Here is a 20362-nt window from a genome sequence, read left to right as displayed (position 1 = left end):
TCCTGTCCTGCTGCTCCTCCCCTTCCCCTTTGGGAAAAGCTCAGGTGGCACCTCCCAGCCCTGTCTCACTGTCCACCTACCCCACACCACAGGCCACCTGGGTTCCAGACACCAAAGCCAGTGCTCAGCTCATGACCCCTCAGCACCTCACCCTCTCACCCTATGAAATGCCAGATGGCTCAGGGGTCTCCAAGGCCCTTCCCACTCTTACCAGTCTCTGGGACTTAAAAGGGTCATGGGGAAGGTCAGGGCCACGTGTGGGACAGGTCTCCTTAATCCCATCAAGCAGATGTGGAAACTGAGGCTCAGAGCAGGAATTCACTTGTGCACAGCCAAACAGCCGGACATGGCTGAAGCTAGATCAGGACCTAGGTCCTTGACTCGCCAAGGCTGAGATCTCGCCACTCCCTGGGGCTGGGTTATTAACATGATTGGGCCCGTGGGTCTCCCTGTGCTGTGTCATTGTGGGAGGGCACCTTAGAGGAGACCCAGCTGGGCAAGAGTCCAGTCCTCACTATGTGACTTTGGGGGTCATTTCACCTTTCTGGGTCAGTCTTCTTATCGGCGGTGGCAGGCGCACGACTTCATCTAGTTTTAGGGCCTTGGACTGGGTCAGTTCAGGCTCTAGCTTGGCTCTGCCTGCTGTGGGGCGCAGTTTCCCCATACAGGAAGTTGCTGGGCAGGTGGTCTGTAGAGGCTGTCCTAACCTTAGGCCAGCGTAGGGGAGGCTGCCCTGCTGGACACAGAGTGAGGATGGTGGCTAAGGTCTTGCCAGTCTATGCCATCAGAGAGGTCCCTAGAAGGGGATCCAGAATCCAGGGTTAGGCCCTGAGCTGCCTGGTTCCAGCTCTGACTTGGCATGGGGGGAACTGGAAGAAGTAGTTCCAGAGCTGTCCTCGGGGAACAGGCTCCCAGAGAGCATGACCCCAGGTAGTCAGTGTCTAGACTTTGGGTTGGAGGAGCTCAGACAAGGGAAAGATCAGAGGCGGCTGGAGGTGTTAGGGAAGTCTTCCTGGAGGAGGTGCCTGGGTTGGGTTGAGGATGTTGGGGAAAGAACACCAGGATCCAGAGTCCTGGCTGTGTGGCCCTGGGCAAGTTCTCTGCCTGGGACTCAGCTTCCTTATCTGCCCTGCCTGTCTTCAGAGACTTCATTCATTCACACATTCAGCAAGCATCCATCATTACCCTCTTTCTGCTTGGCCCTGTGCTGGAGGTGGGGGATGGAGAGGGCAATCAGATCCAAGCCCTGCCCTCAAGGAGCCTCCAGGTGGGTGCTGAGGACACACACTTGTCACAGGAGCTCTGGAAATCCAGAGAGGGCATCTGAATCAGCCTTGGGGGTCAGGGAAGGAACTCCACGGAGGAGGAATGTTCAGGTGATCCTTTTGGGTGGGGAATGAAGATTACAAGCTTGATCGTGTCGGGAGCATTCCATACAGAGCAGCAGCTGTGCAAAGGCCCAGAGGTGGATCACAGGGTAGTGCATTTGGAGAATGGGAGGTGGTTCAGTGCAGGCTCAGAACTCAGGGGGCTGGAGGTGATTAGAGAGCTAGACCAAGGCCCCACGCCTTGAGTCTTAGAGGCTCTGGGGTGCCAGGGGAAGGTTTTAGACAGGGAGACTGGTAAGAGGGCGCTGCTGCTGTATTTGTCTGGGCAGAGGTGCCAAGGCCCACCTTAAAGCCAGGTTGTGGGGAATGGAGCAAGGGATGGAATCCAGAGAGCCTTAGGAGTGATCATGGATGGGATATGATGGTTATAGCATAACTCTTTGCGATGTGCGCACTGTGAAGTGTTGTGCAGGCTGGGATGCAGGACGGCATGGATGTACAGCCATCCTGTACATGGATGGGGCCTGCATCCTAAGCAGGCCAAGGAACCCTTATGAGCCAGAGTGGAGTGGAGGGTGACTCCAGGCTGTGTCCCTGCTGGGACTAGAGAAGCCCTCAGCCCCCAGGCTGGCTCTGTGCCCTCCACACCCAGCTGCCCAGGCTCCCGCTTTTAAACTTTAACGAGCCCCAGCTCAGTTTCCAGCCGAGAGTCTTTAAAGTTTCAGGAGATGAGAGAAAGGGAGTCCTGGAGACAGATGGGTTTTCTTTCTTCCCCTGCATCTCCATGCCTGGCTGGGCCACTTGGAGCCAGGGCTGTGGATGCCGTGACCCCAGAGGCCTGTGCTCTGTGGGGCTCCGGGGCCTCTGCGGGGCTGTTCCAGCTTGTTCCCGAGGAGCAGGAGACCTGGCCTGGGTGCCTGGTTGCCACTGAGGATAGATGGGGATAGAAACCTTATTTCAGCCCCGATCCCTCACCTTTGCCCCTGACTGGGCAGATGGTGGTGCTCTGGCAACAGGTTGGGGAAAGCAGCTCAGACTACGTGTTGGGCTTGAGACAGCCCCACCCCTCCTGGTGCCTCCCTTCATCCCCTCTGGCATGCTTGGACTGGCCTTGATGCCCTGGGGCCCCTGGAGACTCAAAAGTATGGGCAGCAGAGGGTACCATGCCAATCACAGTAGATTCCTTTCACCTGTCTTTAAAGAGAGCCTGGGGCAGGTGGCACAGGGCAGCTGGAGCTGTTCTCTGGGGCTTTAGCATAACCATTGCCTTCCTGCCCCTCAGCCTGGGCTCCCTGAAGGCAGGTACTTGCCACCTCTGATGCTTCTCTGGAATCATATGTCCTGGGGTCAGTGAGCAATGTCTGCACATATATACTGCCTCCTGCTGCCTAATGGGAAGTAGGGGGTGACTGCCACCTCTGCTTTCCCCTTTGGTGCCTGAGCCATTTACTCATCCTTGGGTTTTGTGTTACCACCTCCATCTGCCCCGGCTTCCTGAGATCCCCTCCACCATCTCCTGCCCCTGCCTGCCATCTTTGGACCCTGCCAGAGTGGCTGGGGCCTGGTACTTTGCCAGAGAGGTGATGAGTCTTGAGGTAGAGGCCTGATAGCCAGAAGGATGGAGTTCCCTTGTGTGTCTCCACTTGCATACATGCATGCATTCATTCATTGCTTCAGTATGTTTATTGAGGACATACTATGTTCCAAGGATTGTGTTATATCTAGGAATTTAGGGGCAAACCACACAGATCAGACCCTGCTGTCATGAGTTTTACATCCTGAAGGGGTGACGAGCAAAATAGAAGCAAACAACTAAATAAGACACCAGATGATGGTTGTGCATAAGGACGAGATAACGTGATAGGGATTGAGGATTCTGTTGGGGCCTTCGTGTGTGGAGCTGAATTGTGGGTGACTGTGTGTGTGATGTGGCCCTTAGTCTGGCAGACACTGAGCTCCTCAGGGGCAGGTGCTGGGTTTCCCATCTCCCCCTTCCTACCCACGTGACAGCCCTGGGACAGGGGCCTGACAGGGTCAGTCAATCTGTGTTGAAGGTATGTGCGCCTGTGCCTGTGAGTGAGACTCTGTGTGTGTTTCTGTGTCTGGCGTTACTCTGTGTGTGTGAGTCACACCCCCTCACTGCAGAAGCAGAGTTGTCTGTGATCCAATTATGTCTCCTCAGCTGTCTCCTGGCAGCTCCCGCCCCTGGCTCAGCTCTGACTGTGCTGTGGTTTCCCCTTCTGAAGCCCCCTGTCCTGCCTCCAGGGGCCCCAGGGCATCAAGGCCAGTCCAAGCATGCCAGAGGGGATAGAGGGAGGTACCAAGAGGGGTGCAGCCACCTCAAGCCTGTCTCTGGGTCTCAAGGTCTTCCCTTTGGGGTGTGTTTTCTATCCATCTCTGTTCGCCTGTCCCTTAATGGTTACTGGCAGTGTCCTTAATGTCTCTACTGGTGACTTTGTTCCTGTGTCTTAAGGTTACTCTGTCCTTAATATTTATACTGGTCATGTTGTTCCTGTCCCAGTTGTTTATTCATTCAACAAACCTCTTCTCATGCCTCCCACCCATCCTGCCAGCCACCTGGAGATATCAGACCTGGGTCCTGCTCTTAAGAGACTCAAGGCCTCATGGGGAGACACATGGAGACAGTGACAGCCTTTTGTGAGCAGTGTGGGGACAGAGACATATACTCAGGCTGAGTGAGTATATGACTGGCAGCATGGTTGGGGGACGGTACAGGGGCTTCTCCAGGAGCTGGTGTTTGGATGGGGCCTCAGGGGCCCAGTAGGATAAGGCAACAAGCTGAGAAAGTCTTGGTGAGTTGGTCAGGGAGGTAGGCTCCCCTGTGGCAGGGGTTCAGGGATAACAGTGAGGAAAAGAAGAGGCAGAACCAGGGTGGGGAGGACATTTTGGAGTTTAGATTTTATCCTGATGGCAGAGAAAGAGAGAGAGAGAGATAGACAGACAGACAGACAGCAGAAGCTTTCAGGCTGGGAAGAGCCATTACCAGCTCTGGGTTTTAAAAAGCTCCCTGGCCACAGAGGACAGAGAAGAGGATGTGGCTACAGGGGTCCAAGTAAGGATGGTGAGGCCTGTCTGGGCAGTGAAGAGGGGCTGCTGGGAAGGTTGTGGCCGAGTGGAATCCAATGGGCAGAGTTGGCTAGAGGTTGAGAGTAAGAGCATAAGGGACAAGTCCAGAACCATGCCCACTATGACAGCGCTGGGCACAGGGAGAACCATGCCCCCTATGGCAGCGCCAGGCACAGGGAGAACCGTGCCCACTGTGGCTATGGCAGCACTGGGCACAGGGAGAGCCATGCCCACTATGGCAGCACCGGGCACAGGGAGAACCGTGCCCACTATGGCAGCACTGGGCACAGGGAGAGCCATGCCCACTATGGCTATGGCAGTGCTGTGCACAGGGAGAACCATGCCCCCTATGGCAGCACCGGGCACAGGGAGAACCATGTCCACTATGGCAGTGCCAGGCACAGGGAGAACCGTGACTGCTATGGCAGCGCTAAGCATGGGGAGCGGGAGACATCCGTGGGCTGCCCAGGGTGTGGTGCTCTGGAGGCTGTTGGGGATGAAGCCTGGAACTTTACTGGAGAGCTCTGGGGGCGTCAGTCCACTGGTGATCCTGGAAGCCCTGGGAGGCTTTTTCCCTCTTTGTCTTTGCCTGTCTTGATGTCTGAAGTCAGCCCTGGCCTCTGTGTTGTCCCACTGGCATCCCCTACCCCTTCCCTTTTCTTCTAGGTCCTCCACTCTCTGCCTCCCTTTCTCAGCTCTCCCTTCTCTGTCTGGCTCCCCCTCGCCCCCCCAGGATAGAAGTGGAGAGGTACAGGGCAGGAGGCCAGCCTCTGCAACGTTCATCACTGCTGCAGAGCTGGGCCTGCTACTCTGGAGCCTGGAGGTGGGGGTGGGGGTGGAGGTCCAGGGAGGCTGCTGGGGACCAGGGAGGGAAGGGGGAAAGAGGCAGAGCAGGGATGAGTCACTCAGCCCTGGATGGAGAGCGGCGGAGAAGGCCTAGCTCAGTCTGCTCAGGGAGCTCTGTCTGGGTGAGACATGGTAACATCTCTACTCTCCACTACAGTCTCAGGGGTTCCACTTTTGGGAAGAAGATGAGTTGGAGGTAGCTGCTGCCAGATCCCCTTCACTTCACAGGAGAGGGCCATAGGGATTGCCTGGTCATTTTGCAGGTGGGAATACTGAGTCCAAAGATGGGGCAAGGAGACCCTGCATTGGGCCCACACTACTGTGCTCTGTGTCCTTCCAACCCCCATGCCAGCTCTAGGCAAGCCAGCCCCAACATCCCCTGAACTCCACACACACCCTCAAAAGCCCTAGCTCCCAGCATGGACTTGTCAGGGATTGTCCTCCTCTGGCCAGGTGCTGGCCCACCTGATTCCTTGGGTCCTACACAGAACAGAGCCTAGTTCTCAGGGAATAGTCTCAGGGATGGACTTTGGATCACGCTGGGGGTTCCAACCTGATTCCTCCACTTCACTTTTCTGAGCCACCATTTACCAATGGGTGTAATTGTCCCTCCTCCCAGATAGTTGAGAGGATAGAATTCAGTGAATTTATTATACCAACCTCTTAGCACAGAGCCTGGCACAGAGCCACACACCATCCACATTTGCTGAGAATGGATGAATGAATGAACAGGTCCCTAAAGGACAGCTCCATTTCCCACTTTTGTGCTTGTTCACCTGGGTTACCTTGTGGCACTGCATTGATCCTTCTCCTTCCCCCAACCAGTCCATGCCGTTTCTAGTTCTCAGGCCATCACCTCTGCCGGGAGCCCCTTCCCCCTCCCTTTCATCTGGGTGCCGTCTCCTCTCCTGGTCATCTTTTAGGATCCAGCTTAGATGCCCCTCCCTCTACCTGCATTTCTGGCTTCCCTTTGTACCTTCCTTGAACCTAAAGAGTTGTCATTGTCTGTGCCTGCAAGCCCTGCCAGACAACGCAGAGTGTTCCCAGGTTAACTCAGCATCAGATGGGTAGTCTCAGGCCCCAACTCAGCTGAGTCCCAGCTTTCAGGTCCAGGGAGTAAGGAGTTGGGGTTCTGCGCAATGCATTTAATTAGGAAGAAAAAAAGTAAGGCTGGGTGTGGTGGCTCATGCCTGTAATCCTAACACTTTGGGAGGCTGAGATGGGTGGATCACTTGAGGCCAGGAGTTTGAGACCATTCTGGCCAACATGGCGAAACCCCATCTCTACTAAAAATACAAAAATTAGCCGGGCACGATGGCGCACACCTGTAATCCCAGCTACTCAGGTGGCTGAGGTACGAGAATCCTTGAGCCTGGGAGGCAGAGGTTGCAGTGAGCCAAGATAGTGCCACTGCACTCCAGCCTGGGCGACAGAGCCAAACTCTGTCTCAAAAAAAATAATTCTTTTAAAAAAGTGATTTTTATCTCTTGTATAAATGATATTGTAGCACCAGTAATGAGAATCCAAAAAAGAAAAATAAAGATAAATCATCCGGAGCCTCAGTTCCCTGAGTAGAACTTTTTCTTGGTTCCTTCCAGCTCTCATTCAAAGGTGTAGAGTTTGTTCATAGTTCAAACCGTGTCACGGGTACTAGTTTGTGTCCTGTTTTGTTTATTTAATCTTGCTCTGTAGAAGTTTCTCATATTGCTACAGAATTATTAATGCAGGAACATTTCTGGCAGCTGTTCCCTGTAGGCCTGTCTGGGTTCTGAAGGTGCAGAGCTAGCTCAGTGGCCACCCCTGCTCGGGGGAACCCTCCACCCTCTGTGATGTGCGTCATCATTAGGGTGATGTCACTCTTACCCGAACTGGGGCTGCTGCTGGTAGTGTTCAGGTGGTTCTCCAGTATAATTTGCTAATTGCAAATTCAATAATATACTCATGAATATTGTAACATAACTTTTTTTCTTATTTTATATTTTTTTCTGAGTACAAATTTGTAGTCCTGGGATTCTGGGAACTGAATTGAAAAATACATTTTTGGTGGGGTGCAGTGGCTCACACCTGCAATCCCAGCACTTTGAGAGGCTGAGGTGGGAGGATCGCTTAAGCCCAGGAATTTGAGACCAGCCTGGGCAACATGACAAAACCCCATCTCTACAAAAAATACAAAAATTAGCCAGGCGTGGTGGCACACACCTGTAGTCCCAGCTACTGGGACAGTGAACTGTGATCACCACAGTGGACCAAGAAAGAAAGAGAAATTTCTTTTTAAATCATTCTTATGATTTAAAAAGTATTTGCCAAATTATTTTCTAGAATAATGGAACCAATTTTTGCTGCCACTAACTGTGTAACAGTTTTACCATATCTTCATAAGCAGTGAGTACCTCATAAGCAGTGAGTACCTCATAAGCAGTGAGTATTTTATATATTTTTGGTAATTTACTGAGCATAAATCGGTACCTCAGTACAATTTTACTTTACTTTTCTTTGACTGTCAGGACTATTAAAGATCTTAAAGCAAGTCCCAGAATCTCCCCTGAACCTGTCTCTTGGTATTTCTGACACCTCATGCCTCCACCCCCCAGCCCTTTACCCCTTTTTAAGAGGATGATGGCGGAAGTAGTAATAGTAGTTGTCCTCGTGTTATAGAGATATACAAGAGTTCAGGGATTTTCACGGCTGCACCTCCTTCTGAATTATACAGATGCACTGAGGGCCACGGACCAGGGCTCCAGCATTCTAAAAGTCAGAGAAACCCACACAGGCTCAGCCTCTTTGTTGGCTTACCTGCCCATCCCTCCATTCAGGAACAGCTCCTTATTGAGCGCCTGCTGTAGGCCAGGCCCCCTGCAAGGCATGGAGGATGCCAAGATGAGCAAGGGGCCACAGCATTGCAGGCAAATGAATGCATGACAACGCATGCTGAGGGGGGAGCTGCTGGGGGTCCAGGAGACAAGGAAAGGTGGCCTCCAGCCCATACTGGAGAGTTTAGGGATAGGGCAGGCTGCCTGGACAGGGGGCAGCCAGTCTGAAGTTTGAAGACATATTGAAGACATAATAGGAAGGGAGCTAGTGAGAGGAAGTCCTGGGAAAGCATTCTGGGCAGTGCTGGAGGAGGAGGTGCCTCAGCACCCCTCATGACAGCACTGAGCAGACCTCTCTCCTTCCCCTCTTCCCCTGAACCCTCAGGTCTGTGCCCTGGAGCAGCTCTTGGGATTTTTTTGGGGGGCGGGGGGAGTGTAAAGTGAAGGGTCTTGGTGGTCTCCATTTTGGGGGCCCCAGAAACCCAGAGGCAAGAGGCAGGTGCTCCATCAGCTTGGCCTGATGCTTGCCTTGTGGGGGCCTCAGGGAAGGGCAGAGTGGAGGGCCCTGAAGCCAGCAGCTGGTGTGTGGGTCATGGGAGGAGAAGCAGGAGCAGAAAGAGCAGAGGGGCACTGGCGCTGGGGCTCGGACCTGCTGTGTACTGTGGGCCAGGCTTTGCATCTCTCTGAGCCTCCTCTCCTGGTCCAGCATGGTGAGGGCAGGGCCTGGCTGTGGGCTGTGAGGGTAGAGGGGGCATCTGTGTGGGGTGTGAGAGAGCTGCCCACCCCCTCGCTGTGCACTCACGCTGTGGAGGGATCTTGGCATTTTTGTTATTTTAAACTTTGTTCCTTGTTGTCCTTGTGTGTCCTGTCCTTTGGGGATTAGTGGGAGGTGTTCCCCCAGAGCAGGGCCTGAGAAATCAGGGAAAGTTGCTGGGGCCTGGGGCTGGAGGAGGGGCAGCTACTGCCAAGGGCTTTAGGGACCAGTCTCATCTAATCCTTACAGGACCACTCTGAGGAGAGGATTATCTCTGCTTGACAGATGAGATGTTGGGTCTCAGAGTTCTTTGCCCAAGCCAAGGCCACACAGCTGGGACATGGCAGGGCAGAGGTCTGTCTGACACAGATGGACCAGCACTGCTGTATGAACTCTGGGCCTGCAGGCGACAGGTGCTTCAGGTTTGGAGCCCCAGCACTGGGTTCTGGAAAATCTGGAACTTGGGTCAGGAGATTTGTTTGGAGGAGGAATCTGTGAGCTCTGCCTCCCTGGTCAGCAAAGCGCTGCATTATAACCATCAACTAAGGCAGCCTCCAGTTGCCAGGGTGTTTGTTTTAGCTGGGCCAGTCCTGCCCCTTGGTGAAGGTAGCAGAAAGTCCTGACACTGTAGGGTCAGTCACACCTGGACTCTGGTTCTCTGCTTCACTACTGTTAGCTGTGTGGATTGTATCTCCCTGGGCCTCAGTTTCAGCATCTGTAAAATGGGGGTGATGCTTCCTTCTGGGGTGTTGGAAGGGTCAGAGGCAATATCTGCAAAGGATGCAGCTCTGTGCCCTTGACAGCTGGCAGAGGTGGTTTGAGCTAAATTTCAGCCCCTGTGGGGTCCATGGTCCAGGTGCCCCTGTCTCCTTTGCGGGGTGCTGAATGGTCAGTGATTTCGAGCAATGGTAATGGTTATTGAGGTTGGGGCTGTTGTTCAGGGCTGTGATTGATTTGATACTTTGTGCCCCACCCCATCAGGAATTCTTCCTCTCATTTGAATATGGTTCTGTTGGGAAAGGGTGATTTGCTTAACAGTTACTCCCATCACAAAACTATCTGCTGAAATGCAATGTATGGAGAAGTTAGAACAGCCTATAGGATATTTCAGAGCCCAACTGAAGCCAGGTTTCCCCAGTGGTCACCTGAAGGGTTCTGAGTGAAGAGATCATTTCCTGGGTCCCTAGGACTTTGGGATAGTCTGTGTGCCCCACATATCCCATGGGCAAGGATACTGGCGTCCTGCTGTGTAAGGTCTTGGAGGGAGGATTAGCCTTAGGTCCACCTGTCTGTGTGTCTGTTTGCTTGTAACTGCCTGGGCCTTTGGCTCTCAAGGCCAGGACATGGCCCCATGGAGGGGACCTGACTTCCTTTCCCGTCTCAGGTCGACCATCTCCCTGGGTCTTGGGAGAGACTGCTGCCCCTCCCTGGAGTGGAGAGTCCACTTTCTCTAATGCTCAGCACTGGCAAGACATCCCAGAGAACACAGTCAGGGGGCGGGAGAGAGGTGGGGGGTAGAGTGAGATACAGCTTGGGCACTGGACCCTGCACTGTACTTGTTTGTTTAAGCCTCCAGGCCTTTGCACCACTCGTCCCCCTGCTGAAATGCCCTTTCCTGCCCCTCAGTGGCTCAGGGCCTTATCCTTTTGGGCTCAGGTGCACTCTACCATGCAGTTCATGTGCATTCACCTCTCCTAGCCCTGCTCGTGCTATCTTGAGGTTTTGTGTCCCTGTCCCTTACCACTCTACTTGGCGGGACCTCTTTGGGGCAGGGCTCAGGTCTGGTTCACCGCCGGTCTCCCACCACACAGTTGCACACAGGTCTGGCACACAGCAGGCTTCAGAGAATAGTGAAAGGATGAATGGAAGGGCAGGGCAGGGTGAGATGTGGGAGGCACCCAGGGTACACAGTATCTGCAAATGCAGCCTAGTCCTGGCCACGTGGAAGGGTGCATGGCTACTCACGGAAACCCACTGGAGTAATAATAGCTACTATTTTTTTTTTTAAAGACTAGTCAAATGCAGTAGTGAGAAGGGGGAAAACAGTAGAACAAGGAGTTCGATCTGTAACTTACTGTGAATAATCAATTGAGATCACTCACTACATTTGGACCAGCCAATAGCTACTCTTTTTTTCTGTTTTGAGATAGTCTCACTCTGTCACCCAGGCTGGAGTGCAATGGTATGATCTCAGCTCACTGCAACCTCCTCCTTCTGGGTTTAAGTGATTCTTGTGTCTCAGCCTTCCGAGTAGCTGGGATTACAGGTGTGCGCCACGACACCCAGCTAATTTTTTTTTTTTTTTTGTATTTTTAGTAGAGACAGGTTTTCACCATGTTGGTCAGGCTGGTCTCGAACTCCTGACCTCAAATGATCCACCCGCCTCTGCCTCCCAAAGTGCTGGGATTACAGGTGAGAGCCACTGTGCCCGGCCTATTTTTGAGTATTTACTACGCGCTAGGCATATTACATGCGTTATCTCATTTAATCACAACATCCCCATGAGATAGCTGCTATTATTATTTCCATTTTTCACATGAGGAAATGAAGACTCCTAAGCATTAACTCTTGTGCCCAGGAGACAGGGCTGGGATTGAGCCTGGGATTGCCAGCCTCAAAGCCTGTGTGGGTCTTTCCTGCGCCTTGCTTGTTCAGTCCCTTCTGATCGTGGCTTCATGGGAATTGGGGAGCTGTGGAGTGCAGTGCTGGTCCCAGGGGTTCTCGGGAATCCCGGTTTTTCACCTTGAGAACTTGAGGGGGTTTGGAGAGTGGAGTGCCTGGGACACAGCCTGTAGTTTCTCTGGTGTCACTTGCTCCCCCTGGCCTCAGTTTTCTTTTTCTTTTCTTTTCTTTTCTTTTTTTTTTTTTGAGACAGAGTTTTGCTGTTGTTGCCTGGGCTGGAGTGCAATGGCACAATCTTGGTTCACTGCAACCTCCGCCTCTCGGGTTCAAGCGATTCTCCTGCCTCAGCCTCCTGAGTAGCTGGGATTACAGGCATGTGCCACCACCCCGGCTAATTTTGTATTTTTAGTAGAGATGAGGTTTCTTCATGTTAGTCAGGCTGTTCTTGAACTCCCAACCTCAGGTGATCTGCCCGCCTCGGCCTCCCGAAGTGCTAGGATTACAGGAGTGAGCCACCGCACCTGGCTGGCCTGTTTTCTCAAATATAATACCACTGCATGTCGGGGTCCCTGCTGTCACCAGGCTTTAAACGTACTCAAGCCCAGCATGGCTCCTTGGTGGAGCAACACCCCTTGGGTTCCTGTTTCCAGGGGGAGTTTCTCCGGGGGCAGCCAAGATGGCCTACCAGGCAACACCTGACGGCAACATCTGGTGTGGACACTCACTCACCCAGGGCCTAATAGCTGGGGGTTCCTGGTACCGGCCCGCCCACCTGGTGCTCTCCAGAGACTCAGCCCTACCCCGCCACCTGTCCCTCCCCAAGCCTCTTAGAATTACACCTTTGGGGCGTGGCCACCGCCGCCCGCAGGAACAAAGATGGGTGTAATTTCTTCTGCTTAGCGCAGCAGTGCTGCCTGCTGGGGGCTATGGAAAGGGCACGAGCCAGACCAGGCTAGGGAGGCCTGTGGACACTTACCTGACCCCCACGACCCGGCCTGCCTCAGTTTCTTCACCTGCGCTGCCACAGCAAAGGTTCTTACTCTCTGGGCAGGGGCCTTCCTCCACAAGAGTCTGCCACTAGCCTGGGAAACCTTTGAAGTTTCTCTTTATAAGATAAAGTGCTACTCAGAGTTTACACTGAGCAACTGGTCTGTCTCGTGGCTCTGCATGCTCCGGCCACTGTCCTCTGTCCCAGAGGTGGGTCTTTGGCCTCTGGAGCCACAACAGCCCTGCTCTGGGAGCCTCTGGAAGGAGGATGGGGCAGCATGGGCCCCTTCCCAGTGTGCATTCAGCTGCTTTGCAGCTGGGCCCTGGGAGCACTGAGCCTGGCTGGGGAAGAGGCAGTCCCAGGTTGGATTCTAACCTGGGAAGCAGGGTTTTGTTGTCAGTGCCCCTCCATACACTCATGGTCCAGGATAACATGTTTGAAGATTTGCAAAGCCAACTAGCATCCAAATTTGGATTTAGAGAAATTCTGGTTTCCTCAGAAACCACGCTTGAGTGCTCTTTGATGGTTAAGAACACAGGGAGATCCGATTTTGAGTCCCTGCTCTGCTGCTTTCAGGCTCTATGATCTGGGCAAGTTGCTGAATCCCCCAAGCTTCAGTTTTCTATTTTTCAGTGCAGGAATAATAACAGCGACCACCAGCTAGGTTTGGGGTGAAGAATGAGTGCGTGTTGAACGTTTGGGGCAGTGCCTGGACCTCCCTGTGGCCGCTCAGGAGGCTGTTTGGATGCTAACGATGATGCCAGATCCGGCCTCTGTCTTCTTCAACCCCCTTTCTCACCATCGCGTTCCTCCCTTCACTTTGTTCCTTCATTCATTCACTCAGTCACTCACATCTCATTAGTCTCCTCAGTCTAATGTAGTTCTCTCTGTGACTGTCATGATCCTGACACTTACAGGTCAATTATTTTATAAAATGAGACAAGCCCTCATTCTGGGTTTGTCTGAGGTTCCCTTGTGATTCTATTTATGTTATGTCTCTGTGGCAGAGGTAGCACAGAAGTGATACCTGTATTCCTCTCACTGTGTCCTACCAGGCAACACCTGACAGCAACTCGTCCTGTGATTAATGAGATTCCCTTTGATCACTTGATTAAGGTGCTATTTGCCAGGCTTCTCTACTATGAACTGACTAATTTTCCCTTTGTAATTAATAAGTATTTTGATGGGAAGTTACTTTAAAACTATGTAAATCCCCCATTCCTCATCAAACATTCCATTTACTTGTTTATTCATACCTGTATAGACTTTGGTTTCCTATTTTATTCGATGGAATATCTACAGTTATGGTCATTATTGAGTTTAATATGCAGCTTATCTCAGATTGAGCCCATGGTAGAGTGATCAACTGTCCTAACTTGCCTGGGACTGGGGGATTTCCCAGGATGTGAGACTTGCAGTGGTAAAACTGGGGAAGTCCTCGGTAAACCTTGAAGAGTTGGCCACTGTGCCAGGGGAAGAGCCCTTCAAGCTGGTTCCGGTGTCCAAAATCTCTATCATTCTTTGAGTATTTGCTTACTTCCTGGCACAAGAAGATGTTCCATGCTCATCTTATACTTTCTCTGACCCAGCCCTGGAATCACCCATTTTTCCAAGAAGACCTAGAACCAGGGACCTTTTGAGTAGCAGGCTATACCACACCACGGAGACTGAGCCAGATGGAACTCATTCACTGCCCACAGGCCACACTCTTGCCTGCCTCTGCACCTTGGCTGGCTGTTCTTTCTGCCAGGGGCACTTGGCAAACCCCTACCTCCTGCACTGAGATTCTCCATGAAGCCTGATCCCCCGACCCAGCCCATGGAGCTGATTTCCTTCTTATGCCCCCAATGAGCACTTTAGGACACCTCCCCATTTCCAAGGTGGGCTCCTCCTTTCACTGCAGACCTCTCAAAGACAGGCCTCGAATTCATCTCTGACTCTTCTGGGCTCAGTACAGGGCTGGAGCTGGGGGCTGCTGATTAAATGGTTGGATCTAGTTATGCCCCATTATAGAGCAGAAAGGTAAATGGGGTAGAAAGGGAGGGTGAATTGTTTAGGGTGACACAAACAATATTGCAGTGTCGAGTCTGTCCTTGAACCTTGTTTTTCTTAATCCTATAATGGGGCCAATATCCCAGAGCGCTGCTGTAAGAATAAAATAATGTGTATAAAGCACTTAGTGTAATATCTGGCACATGGTGGGTGCACCTGTCAGTATTGCTGGAGGACCTTTCCAAATTGTTTTCATTATTTCAGAATTAGTACTATACATGTTAGATAATAAGAAATACAGACAAGTGGCCGGGCGCAGTGGCTCACACCTGTAATCCAAGCACTTTGGGAGGCCGAGGCGGGAGGATCACCTGAGGTCAGGAGTTTGAGACCAGCCTGGCCAACATGGTGAAACCCCGTCTCTATTAAAAATACAAAAATTAGCCAGGCATGATGGTGGGTGCCTATAATCCCAGCTACTCAGGAGGCTGAGGCAGAAGAATCACTTGAACCCGGGAGGCGTAGGTTGCGGTGAGCCAAGATCGTGTCATTGCACTCCAGCCTAGGCAACAAAAGCGAAACTCCATCTCAAAAAAAAAAAAAAAGAAAAGAAAAGAAAAGAAAAGAAAAATACAGACAAGCAAAATGAAACCATCACATTCCTATCTATCATTCAGAGTTCTCCACTGTTAACACCTTAGCAATTGCGCTTCCTGAGCTTCCTCTATGCGTATATTTTTTTTCCCCCAATTGAGGTTATGCTGCTTTTTGTTTGTTTGTTTTTTAAGATGGAGTCTTGCTCTGTCACCCAGGCTGGAGCACACAGCATGATCTCGGCTCACGGAAACCTCCACCTCCCAGATTCAGGCGATTCTCCTGCCTCAGCTTCCTGAGTAGCTGGGATTACAGTTGTGTGCCACTACGCCCAGATAATTTTTGTATTTTTGGTAGAGATGGTTGGCCAGGCTGGTCTCGAACTCCTGACCCCAAGTGATCTGCCTGTCTCAGCCTCCAAAAGTGCTGGGATGACAGGTATGAGCCACTGCGCCCAACCTATTTTGTAACCTTTTTTTAGGCAGCAGTTTCCACCATTTTGTTTCTGTAAATTTTCAATGCACTTGATACTCTGATCACGTTCACTTTTCTCCAGTTGTCCCAAAAATCCCCTTTATAGATGGTGTGTCCAAATCAGTTTGCAATGCAGAGACACACTTTACATGTGGTTGTTATGTCCTGCAAGTCAGTCCCACCCAGCCCCTTTGTTGACGTTGACCAGTAGAAGAGCCTGGGCCAGGAGTCCCGTGGAATGATTCACTGTCTGGCTCTGTCTGGTTGCATTCTCATGTGGTGTCACTTAGCTCATTCCTCTGTCCTCTGTATTTTCTGTAAACTGAAGTTATATCCAAGGCGTGATGGGTTTCTTGGTGCCTAGAATAGCCAGCAGGTGTCGGTGTGTCCTTCCTGCGGCATCCCACCACCATTAGTGGGGCCAAGGCCTATTCTGGGATGAGGGGGAAGACAGTGTGACCTCTCCCTCATATGTTTGCTTATCTCCTCTTGTGAGTGGAAAAGTATTATGTGAGGGTTCCCTTGGCACTGTCTAAATGCCAGTTCTGGGAGATCTTTTTAAACTACACAAGAAAACTTGTCCATTTGCTGAGAGGAACTTGATCTTGGGGATAGGGCACTTGGGTAAAAAAAAAAAAAAAATCACAGAACAAGGATATTGAGTTTCACCTCACTGAGTGCAAACCTAGGGAAACCTCGTTCTGATTTTACTTGCTTTCCAGACATGTGATCTGGGTTAAATCCTAGCTCTGCTACTTACCAGCTGAGTGACATTGGGCGAGTTACTTAACCTCTTTGAGCCTCAAGTTCCTCCTTGGATTTCTTATCTGACAGAGTTGTTGGTGAGGGGGTTAAATAAAACAAGGTGTCCTTGGCCGTCTTCTACCCAGATGGAAAGCTCTTTGAGGGCAAGGCTAATACACAGTAAGAAATCCAGGCTGGGCGCGGCGGCTTATGCCTGTAATCCCAGCACTTTCGGAGGCAGAGGCAGGTGGATCACAAGGTCAGGAGTTAGAGACCAGCCTGGCCAACATGGTGAAACCCCGTCTCTACTAAAAATACAAAAAATTAGCCGGGAGTGGTGGCAGGTGCCTGTAATCCCAGCTACTCAGGAGGCTGAGGCAGGAGAATCCTTTGAAACCGGAAGGCAGAGCTTGCAGTGAGCCGAGATCACGCCACTGTACTCCAGCCTGGGCAACAAGAGCAAAACTCTGTCTCAATAAATGAATGAATGAATGAATGAAAAAAAGAAAGAAATCCAGGCCGGGTGTGGTGGCTGACACCTGTAATCCCAGCACTTTGGGAGGCCAAGGTGGGTGGATCACAAGGTCAAGAGATTGAGACCATTCTGGTCAACATGGTGAAACCCCATCTCTACTAAAAATACAAAAATTAGCTGGGCACATGCCTGTAATCCCAGCTATTCTGGAGGCTGAGGTAGGAGAATCACTTGAACCCGGGAGGCAGAGGTTGCAGTGAGCCGAGATCGCGCCACTGCACTCCAGCCTGGGTGACAAGAGCGAAACTCCATCTCAAAAAAAGAAAAAAAAAAAATCCAAAGATGTTTGTTGAAGGAAAAACAAACAAACAAACCACAAATAAGAGGACAGGTGGTATGGCCGCGTGATAAGTACCAGGGAGGAAATAAATCATCCACTTTGGCATTCGACTTTCATTTATGCTTTCATTTCATTTAACATGTAGCCATTCCAGGCTCCATGCTGAAGCAACCATGAGCCTCTGCCCACGAGGAGCTCACAGGGGTCTGGGAGGGCACAGACATAGAGATTCATTGTGTGGGAGCCCAGAAGGTCTGGCTGGGAAGGCTTCCTGGAGGAGGAGACTGGGCTGAGTCGGGGGAGATGGTCTCTGGATACAGAGGCTGTCTGTCTCCTGGCACAGGTGGCTTTTTGGGGAGCTGGACAGGGCTTGTGGCAAGAAGGAAGTCCATGCTGGTTTCAGAGGCCCCTGTTCTTTGCTGTCCTCTTTCTCTTCCTCCCCCTCTGCCTGTCTGCCTTCTGGTCCCCTGGCCAAGGCTCTGAGCCCCATATGATCCTGACAACCCATATATCTTGTCTGCAGTGCCGGATGGAGTGCCGTGATGTGCCAGCCGAGACACTCTACGACGTCCTACACGACATTGAGTACCGCAAGAAATGGGACAGCAACGTCATTGAGACTTTTGACATCGCCCGCTTGACAGTCAACGCTGACGTGGGCTATTACTCCTGTGAGCAGGCGTAGCACGCTGATCCCAGTCCCCTTGGCCTCCATCCAGGCCTCCCACCAAGCCTCCTCTTCCCCCCTCCCTCCTGTGGTTACTCACATGACCAAGCTGCTCGGAGACTTGAGTGCTGAGAGATAGAGCTGCCCTCCCTGTCCACTCCTAGACCCTTAGGCACACACCCATACACTTACAAATACATATGCACTCACATGTTCACGTATATACATACACACATAGGCATACACTCAATCAGGTACACAGCCCCCACCCACATGCCACATAGTCCCAGGCACACATTTTCATGCACACTCATACTGTTTTTCTCTCGTACACTCACGTTCACGTAGACAAACCAGCCAGGCCAACAATGTAAGGGCTGTGTGAGGCTGTAAGGAGCAGGGCTGGCTGGAGACAGTAGGGACAGGTCTTGCCCTGTCTCTTTTCTGGCTCCAGCTGTGGGACTGTGGTCTGGGAGGGAGGTGCATCTTTGCACTGGAGAGCTGGCAGTTAATTAGGCATCCCTGCATCTCTGGCCTCTGCCACACCCTCCCTTGTAGGCAGGTGGACCAGTGGTCTGGCTGAACTGTCCCTTGCCCTCCACAGGGAGGTGTCCCAAGCCCCTGAAGAACCGTGATGTCATCACCCTCCGCTCCTGGCTCCCCATGGGCGCTGATTACATCATTATGAACTACTCAGTCAAACATCCTGTGAGTCAACCTGCCTTCCCTGCGGTGGAGCAGGGGAGAAGGTCAGGCAGCGCAAGGCTGAGGCTGTCACCGTGACTTCAATATGACTTCGGGCAGGCATAGGCCCACTGGCCCTCAGTTTCCTTCCTGTACAGTGAGGATAATGGCTCCTCTCTCCCTGCTGGGTCTCTTGAGCAGATCAGGAGAGGGCAGTGTGGCCACCTCTGTGGCGAGTGGGTGGGATGGGCTGACTTCGATTGGTTGGGCTCTGGGACAGGGAAATGAGGAGCAAGAGGTGAGAGGCAGGGTCCTCTGGTCCTCCCTGAGGCTAAGCCACCTTGATCTCCCTGGGCAAGGACAGGCAGGTATAGCTGGCCTGGGCAAGGGTGAGTGTGTGTGTCTGTGAGTGCCCATATGTGCTCATGAGCCCTGACCCCAGACTGGGGGCTTTTCTGAGGGGAACAGGAAAAGCTTCAAGAGGGGCTAGGATGACCTACTCTGGTTCTTCCCTTTCTCTGCACCCAGAATCAGGCCTGATCTGTAACAGATGTCACGGCATGTGAATTAACTGTATGTGTGTGTGCGCGTGCGTGTTTGTGTATACTCACAAAAACATCTTCTTTGCCCCCACCCCGAGTCTCACCTCCCTGTGCCTTCCATCCCCAGAAATACCCACCTCGGAAAGACTTGGTCCGAGCTGTGTCCATCCAGACGGGCTACCTCATCCAGAGCACAGGGCCCAAGAGCTGCGTCATCACCTACCTGGCCCAGGTGGACCCCAAAGGTGAGGGCTTGGCCCTGGCAGCCTATCATGGGATCCTTCCCTATACCACAGGGGTGGGGCCTGATCTACTAGGGATCCAGAAGGGCATCTGTTAGGAGCTGTTTTGCATTTTGGGGCATTTCCATCCAAAGCCTTCCTTGAACCAAGGCTTGGGACTTTACAGTGGTTTGAAAAGAGTGGGCCAGGGAGGTGCCACTGCCCCACTGATGAAGCTGGGAACGCTTTTCCTGGGCTCTGCCGTCCCCATGCTCTGCCTTGTTCCCTGCTCACTGGCTGTTCCCTCTGCCTGTCCTGGATGCCTGGGTTTTCTAGGCCTTAGTCTTCTCTCCCTGGGGATGGCTCAGCCACCCCTGTGGCTTCTGTCACAAGTGGCCATGTCTCTCTCAGCTGAGATTCAGATTCCTGTGGCCATCGGCCACCTGGACATCTCCCTTCGGATGTCTTCCAGGCACCTAAGCCTCGTTGTGTCCAGTGGGGAACTCGCCATCTTTCCTCCTAACTTGCCCCTTGCCCTAAGTCTCCACTTTTCAGTCACCCATGCCCAGAACCTGCCATCATTTGGGGTCACTCCCTCTTCCTCAGCCAAATCCAGCCATTGATTCTTTTTTTTTTTTTTTTTTTTTTGAGACAGAGTTTCACTCTTGTTTCCCAGGCTGGAGTGCAATGGTGCAATCTCGGCTCACTGCAACCTCTGCCTCCCGGGTTCAAACGATTCTCCTGCCCCAGCCTCCCGAGTAACTGGGATTACAGGCATCTGTCACCACCCCCAGCTAACTTTTTGTATTTTTAGTAGAGATGGGGTTTCACCATGTTGGCCAGCCTGGTCTCGAACTCCTGACCTTGTGATCCACCCACCTTGGCCTCCCAAAGTGCTGGGATTACAGGCGTGAGCCACCGCGCCTAGCCCCCGTCACTGATTCTTATTGATTCTGCCTCCTCAGCAGTTCCTGAGTCTGGCATTTCTCTCCATACCAACTACCTTGTCTGTGTGTAACAGCGGCCAGAGGAATTTCTCTAAAACACTTATCTCCTCATGACTCTCATCTGCTTGAAGTTACTCTGTGGCTCTCCATTGCGCTCCAAGAAAAGCCTAAGCCCTGTCCCAGGTCTCCTGGTGTCTCTCACACCTCACCCATCCCCACTTCTGTGCCCAGGCAGCCCTTCCCCGAA

General features: G+C 52.2%; 1 protein-coding gene across 13 annotated transcripts in view; it reads left to right on the top strand.

Moving 5' to 3' along the window:
- Positions 1–20362, top strand: part of STARD10 (StAR related lipid transfer domain containing 10) — a 38985-nt gene that overhangs the window by 16760 nt on the left and 1863 nt on the right. For all 13 annotated transcript variants that reach the window (XM_063783186.1, XM_054661502.2, XM_063783185.1 and 10 more), the window contains 3 exons: positions 17578–17725; positions 18326–18429; positions 19075–19192. In XM_063783186.1, coding sequence (XP_063639256.1) covers positions 17578–17725; positions 18326–18429; positions 19075–19192 — 370 coding nt within the window. The remainder of the gene's footprint in view (positions 1–17577; positions 17726–18325; positions 18430–19074; positions 19193–20362) is intronic.

The sequence above is a fragment of the Pan troglodytes genome, chromosome 9 (assembly GCF_028858775.2).
Source record: "Pan troglodytes isolate AG18354 chromosome 9, NHGRI_mPanTro3-v2.0_pri, whole genome shotgun sequence".
NCBI classification, from domain to species: domain Eukaryota; kingdom Metazoa; phylum Chordata; class Mammalia; order Primates; family Hominidae; genus Pan; species Pan troglodytes.
This window is presented reverse-complemented; position numbering and strand designations above follow the sequence as displayed.